The sequence below is a fragment of the Molossus molossus genome, unplaced genomic scaffold (genome assembly GCF_014108415.1).
Source record: "Molossus molossus isolate mMolMol1 unplaced genomic scaffold, mMolMol1.p scaffold_m16_p_1, whole genome shotgun sequence".
Classification (NCBI taxonomy): domain Eukaryota; kingdom Metazoa; phylum Chordata; class Mammalia; order Chiroptera; family Molossidae; genus Molossus; species Molossus molossus.
In genome coordinates this window covers 72,700,448-72,706,749 of record NW_023425344.1, presented here as the reverse complement: position 1 = coordinate 72,706,749, position 6,302 = coordinate 72,700,448, and the positions used below count along the sequence as shown (strand labels likewise).

General features: G+C 48.4%; 1 protein-coding gene across 1 annotated transcript; it reads right to left on the bottom strand.

Moving 5' to 3' along the window:
* Window positions 1-263: 263 nt before the first annotated feature.
* ATOH1 (atonal bHLH transcription factor 1) lies at window positions 264-2,455 on the bottom strand. Its single transcript, XM_036241098.1, has one exon. It carries the CDS (start codon window positions 2,289-2,291, stop codon window positions 1,236-1,238), a length of 1,056 nt encoding a protein of 351 aa, XP_036096991.1. The 5' UTR covers window positions 2,292-2,455; the 3' UTR covers window positions 264-1,235.
* Between the last annotated feature and the right edge of the window lie 3,847 nt (window positions 2,456-6,302).

Below are 6,302 nucleotides of genomic sequence, written 5' to 3'. Positions count from 1 at the left end.
GAAAGATCCTGACTATCCAAGAAGCAAAACTGTTGCAAATTCGGGGGTTTTGTCTCACAATTTGATCTGGCGATCGTTTTTCTGACCTCAGGGTTTCTGGTTCTATTTGAAGATACAAGGTTTATAACGGAATTTTCTTCAAAACTCTTAGATCGCATATATTCACATTTAATGGAAGACCGTTAAAGTCTTCAAGGTTATTTGTACACCGTTTTCAATGCTTATATTAGAATGGAATAAGTGACAAATAAAAGTTATTTTCAAGTTTATTTTTATCATTTTCAAAAGGAAATACATAAAACAATGGCAATGGCTTTGCTAACTTAAAATAAAATGATCTCAAGTAGAAAACGTAAAAAAATCAAGATAAGTAGAAATGGTAGCAAACACTCGATAATAAATAAGTTTTCTAACATTAACAAAGCAAAAATAAAATTGACCAAATGCTTTTGACACTACTGGATATGTTTTTTTAAATTTTAATTTTTTAAAACAAACATTTGCAAAGAGCTTAAGGGTTATAAGTGGCCGTGTTTTAAAAAAACAAAACAAAACTGGTCTGCAATTGGCAGTTGAGTTTGTCCCGGAGCCGGTAGCAGCAGCGGCTGATAAAGTGCGTGCGCCAAGTTTCCTAAAAGACGCCAACTTTCTCGCCATCCGATATACATACTGGGTATGTTTATACAATATATAAACTTCAAAGTTCCCTGTTTTCAAACAATTCCATAGTCAAAAGTTATTCACGGTGGATGTCTTAACTTTGAGTTTAATAATGCATTTTGGGAAACAATTTGGGAATACCAACTCTCCCACACGTGAGTGCGCACAACACACAGGAATGGATGCCCAGGGCATAGAATAAATTAAACACAAACCAGCGATAGAGAAGATGCCATGTTTTAGCAGCATATTGGCAGCAGGGAACTAGAATAATGATGCCATATATGGGTACATATACTTAATTATACCTTACCTATCTATAGGGGGAGCAGAAGGTGGGAGGGAAGAACACAAGTTTCCATCAAACAATATTGGACAATAGGAAGTTTGGAATAGCGGCGGCTTTTGCAAACCATCAAATGTAGCTGCCATTTGAAGCCAAGTCGTTACAAAAACAACGACCGCAGGCAAGCAAACATGAAAAGGGTATGGGGATCTTGAACCGCTTGCGGGGCTTCCCGCGCACTGGAAAAGGGAGATTTTGTTTCTGTCTGTTTTCAGGGTTTGTCACCTTCCTAACTTGCCTCATCCGAGTCACTGTAATGGGAATGGGGGGAAAACTCCCCATCGCTTCTGTGAGACCGGGGCGAAGTTTTGCTACTTTCCTCCTGCACTGGCTGCAGGATGCCCCCGGACAGCGAAGGCGACAGGTTCTTTTGCGCCATCATCGCCGTCAGGGCGCTGTCCTCGAAAGCTGAGAAGTGCAAAGCGTCCAGCTGCACGGAGTATCCTCCCGCGGCGGCCGGGGCCGAAAAGCGAGTCCGGCAACTTCCGGGTTGGGTCGGCCGCTGGCCCGCTCCGGAGGCCGGCTGTGCCCCTGCTGCTGCCGCGGTGCCGGCACCGCCTTCATAGGAGGCGGCGGCGCGAAGGTGGTGGTGCTCGCTCTTGCAAGACGGCGGCGGCGGCGGCGGCTGCTCCCCGCTGCCGGGCGTTTGTAGCAGCTCGGACAAGGCGTTGATGTAGATCTGGGCCATCTGCAGGGTCTCGTACTTGGACAGCTTCTTGTCGTTGTTGAAAGACGGGATAACGTTGCGCAGCTGGTCGAAGGCGTGGTTCAGGCCGTGCATCCTGCGTCGCTCCCTGGCGTTGGCCGCCAGCCGCCTTTGCTTCTGGACCCCATTCACCTGTTTGCTGGAAGGGGCGCGCTGGCGGCTGCAGCCCAGCTCATCTACCACCACCCCGCCTTTCAGCTTGCACAGCTGTTCCCGCACTTTGACCGGGCCGGGGCTCTTGCTATTGCTGCCGCCGCCGCCGCTTCTCCTCACCAGCTCTCCCCGGCTGTCCACGTCCTCCCGGGGCGCCGCGGCCTCGGAGGCACCCAGCTCGGGGGAATGCAGCAAGTACTGGGCGGCGCGTGCCGTGCAGATGCCCTGCAAGGTGGGAGCCAGCCAGGCGCGTGGGTCGGTGCTGTCCAGGAGGGACAGCTCGGCTGGGTAGACGGGATGCTCTCTCGTCTGCAGGGTCGCAGGTGGCTGTGGCGGCTGCGGGAGGTGGTGCGGCTGTGGATGACGATGGTGGGCCCCTAACTCCTTCACTTCAGCCCACTCTTCTACGTGCAGCAGGCGGGACATTGCACTGCAGAGGCTCGGAGGCGCCGGGTCGGAGGAGGCACTGGCAAACCAGCCCAACAAAAAAAAACCCTTCCCGGGTCTCTACTGCAATGTCTTATTTTTTTTCCTCCTCGACCCTCCCCCACCCACTCGGAGATCACACACCAGGTCGCGTGCAACGAAGCTTCTCCGGTTGCTGTAGGCGCTGCGCCCCTTTAAAAAGCGGCACGCGCCAGTGCGGCTCCCCCCGCTCCTCTCCCAGCCCCCTCCTCGCGCCAGTCGCGTGTCTGCTCAGCCAATGGAGGGCGCGGGCAGGCGCGTGCGAGCAGCCAATCAAAGAGTTTTTACACCCGGCGAAAAGTTGCTGCGTACTAGGGACTCAGGCGCCAGCTCTAAGTATCTCCCCCCCCCCCCCCCCCCCCCCCCGTTTTCAAGTTCGTTAGATTCATATGTTAATTGCGGGTTGTAATTCGACTCCGGGGTTGTGTCGCCACGCCTGCGGCAGGGGTGCGTGGGCCCACGCGGAGCGGACTCTCGGTTGCAGTCGGAGACGACTCTAGTTAGACGTGCGCGGCCGCGAGCCGGCGGAGGGCTCCAGGCCTGGATGGACGCACCTGGGTCCCGGAGGACTCGCGGCCAAGAGAAGCGCTCCTGCCCTTTGCAGCCAACATGCTGGGATCGCTGTTCCCACTTTTTGCGCCCAGACAATTTAAATCTCTCATGTGTAATATACACGTATACATGTACTACATGCATGTAAATATTTCATAGGTATGTAGATGTATAATTGCTAAATGATACAGATAATATAAAAAGTTAAAAATGAAACTGTCTTTCAATGTCATCTCTCGCTTTTGTTCCACTTCATATAATCTTTTTCTTAATGGAAAGTAAAACCGTGGCACAGCTATAGAATGTACCAAAGTGCAGATGCCTCAACCCTCTGTCCCCCTTTCCCAGCACCCTGCGGCCAACTAGTATGATTATCTGCAGAAAAGTCTCTTCTGAGTAGTTTTAGGGCCGGGCTATTTTACTGGGTCCATGCCCACGGTAGGACTCCATACTAAATGCAGAGCCAGAAGGACCCAAAGGAGAATGAAAGGCGCTTTTAAGATACAGAATCTCGGAGTTTACCTACCTCTGTTTCAGGAGCCCTGGGTTAAATACGGCGTGTGGCTTCTCTGGCAACGCCCAGAAACCACAGCCTCACCCTCTCCACCCTACTACATTTGGTTGGGTTGTGCTTTCCCTCACGATTGCCCTTCTCTTCCCTTCCCCAGGGGCAGATCTCTAAAAGCCCAGGAGGTCCGGGGCCAAGCTGCAACCATGCTCCCAGGTGAGCACCTCAGTCTCGTCCCAGTCGCCCGGTCTCTTGCAGTCACTGCAAAAAGCCAATCAGAAACGCCCCAGCCTTGGGCACGCCCCAGCTTGCGCCCAACACCGCCTCATTTCGGGGCGCTTGCTATGGATCCTGGGGCCCAATAGTGAGTATCCAACCTGCTGCTGCTCGTTCAGCTCAGTACTTTAACCGCGTCTGTGGTCCGGATAGCAGTCTCTTCCTCCAGAGAAGATGGTGAAGAGAAAAGCCAGCAGAGAGAGAGCTCTGTGGTACAAGAAACCCTTGTGCCCAGAATCGACAGCAAGTTCTCCCTGGTATTCGCAGCGACTTGATCTAACCTGCCATTTAGAACTCCTTGGACAAAAGAATCTCTGAGACTGGATTGGATTATATATATGTATTCATATTTATATTCTATAGTACATCCTACCGATGTATTCTATAACAGCGATTTTCAACCAGTGTGCCACAAGAATTTTTAAAACATGCAATACCTGGCTATTTAATCAGGGGCACTAACTAACCTCTTTTCCCTTAGATTGTCAAATAAAAAAATGATAATAGCCAACACAATAGCTGTACAGTGTAGATGAATAAAAATTATACCTATCTTTTGTGTCAGAAGGACAAAAAATTTTTTTGTGTGTGCCACAGAATTTTAGTAATTAGTTTACGTGTGCCATGAGCTGAAAAAGGTTGAAAATTGTTGAAAATTGTTACTCCATACTATCTTGTACCCGTCTATACTTTTTTTTTTTAATCCTCACCCGAAGACATTTTTTCATTACTTTGTTCAGATAGAGTGGGAGGGAGGGAGAGAGAGAGAGAGAGAAACATCGATGTGAAAGGAGTGGTTGCCAACCACACGACCCAACCAGGGCAGGGGACAAATTGCAACCAAGGTATGTGCCCTTAGCAGGAACCAAACCCCGGTCTCTCTGGACTGCAGGCCGACGCTCTAACCGCTGAGCCAAACTGGCCAGGGTGAATTCTCAGGTTTTAATGACTATCCCATTCACAAAAACTCAAAGAATTTCTCCATGGGTGCCAAAAATGGAATATTAACATGAAATACATTCTCTTAGGGGTTATTTAAAATAAAAATTTCCAAGTCATGATGAATTCTCCTAAGCAGTGAGAATTCTTCAACTCCCAAGCATATCCAGTCACCCTATCTATGAACCAGACCTCACTTTTTCCTTTTTCGTTAGTTACTCACAAAAGGGAAGCACTGATATCACCAAGAACTGTAAGGGTCAGGGACACCTGGTCAAGTAACTTATGCTTTCTTGGACCTGCTTGGGTTGGAGGATCCAGAATGTACCATTTCCACAATACGAAGGATTGCTATTTTGCACCTCCCCCCAACTTATGACTTGATGTGATATCCAGATCAGGGTGAGTAGCTCCAGTTGTGTGGTCACTTAATATCCCTTGGTTATGAGTGGAGTCTCCTCTAAGGCCCAGTGACACGCCATAATCTACTTCTGGAGTGGTGACTAGTTCTGTTGTAGATGGCATAGCCTTGCTCCAAGCTCTTGGAAGTAGTGCTGTGATTCTTCTACTGGGGCTTGCAAAAGACTCTAACTGGCAGCCTTATGCTCCACAAATACCTCTAGCACCATGGGATTGGCTGAGTCATAGATCTAAGGGACAAGGATGCTTGTTCCATAGCTTAAATCTGCTACAAAGCCTCACTCAAAATTAGTTGCTGTCTCAGTCAACTGATAATTAAGTCAGAGCTATATTCCAGAACGTGGCATATGCTTCTCAAAATCCAAAGAGTACTGCCAGGCATAATGCTTTTCTCAGTGCTAAAAGGTACAAGGAGTAAATAACTTGGCCATTTCTTTAGGGTTGTTTTAGCATGTCACAAACTTCTGAATCCTAAACACATCACCAATTTGACAGGATCCTGGATCTTTGTAGGGTTAATCTCCCACACCCTGGCCACATCTGCCTCATGGGATATTCCTTATAAAGCCACTTTCTGCTTCCCAGATCCAATTAAAATGATGTCATCAGTAGAATGGACCACTATGATGTTCTACAGAAAGTCCAGATGAACAAGAATGTTCACATGATCCCAGGTCATGATTGTGAATGTACTGTTTTTCATGCAAGTGAATCTGAACTGCTTCTAATCATCCTTCCTGGTAGATTCACCAGATCAATAGTTGCACAATGAGTGCAACTGTGGCCCCACAATTGAGATCGATTGGGGCTACCACTTGGTTATGGTTCACAGTAGTCTGCAGTTATCTTCCATGATCTATCCGATTTTTGCAGGCCTCAGACCAGAAAATTAAATAGGGATGTGATAGAGACACTCCTTTGACATCCAGTGGTGCACAGCTTAAAGAGGGACACTAAATCTCTGTAGTTCTGGCCAATGTGCAACACTGTTCTGTTTTATTTATTTATTTATTTATTTTTATTTTTTTAATCCTCACCCGAGGATATTTTCCATTTTTTTTTGTACAGATAGAGTGGGAGGGAGAGAGAGAGGAAGGGAGAGAGAGAGAGAAACATCGACGTGAAGGGACACATCGAGTGGCTGCCACCCGCACGACCAACCAGGACCGGGGACAAACTGCAACCGAAGTACGTGCCCTTAGCGGGAACCGAACCTGGGTCTCTCCGGACTGCAGGCCAACTCTCTAACCGCTGAGCCAAACCGGCCAGGGCAACAC

Bases quoted from the DNA above. Each gene is read 5' to 3' on its own strand.
- ATOH1 (XM_036241098.1), bottom strand. From the start codon at position 2,291: ATGTCCCGCCTGCTGCACGTAGAAGAGTGGGCTGAAGTGAAGGAGTTA.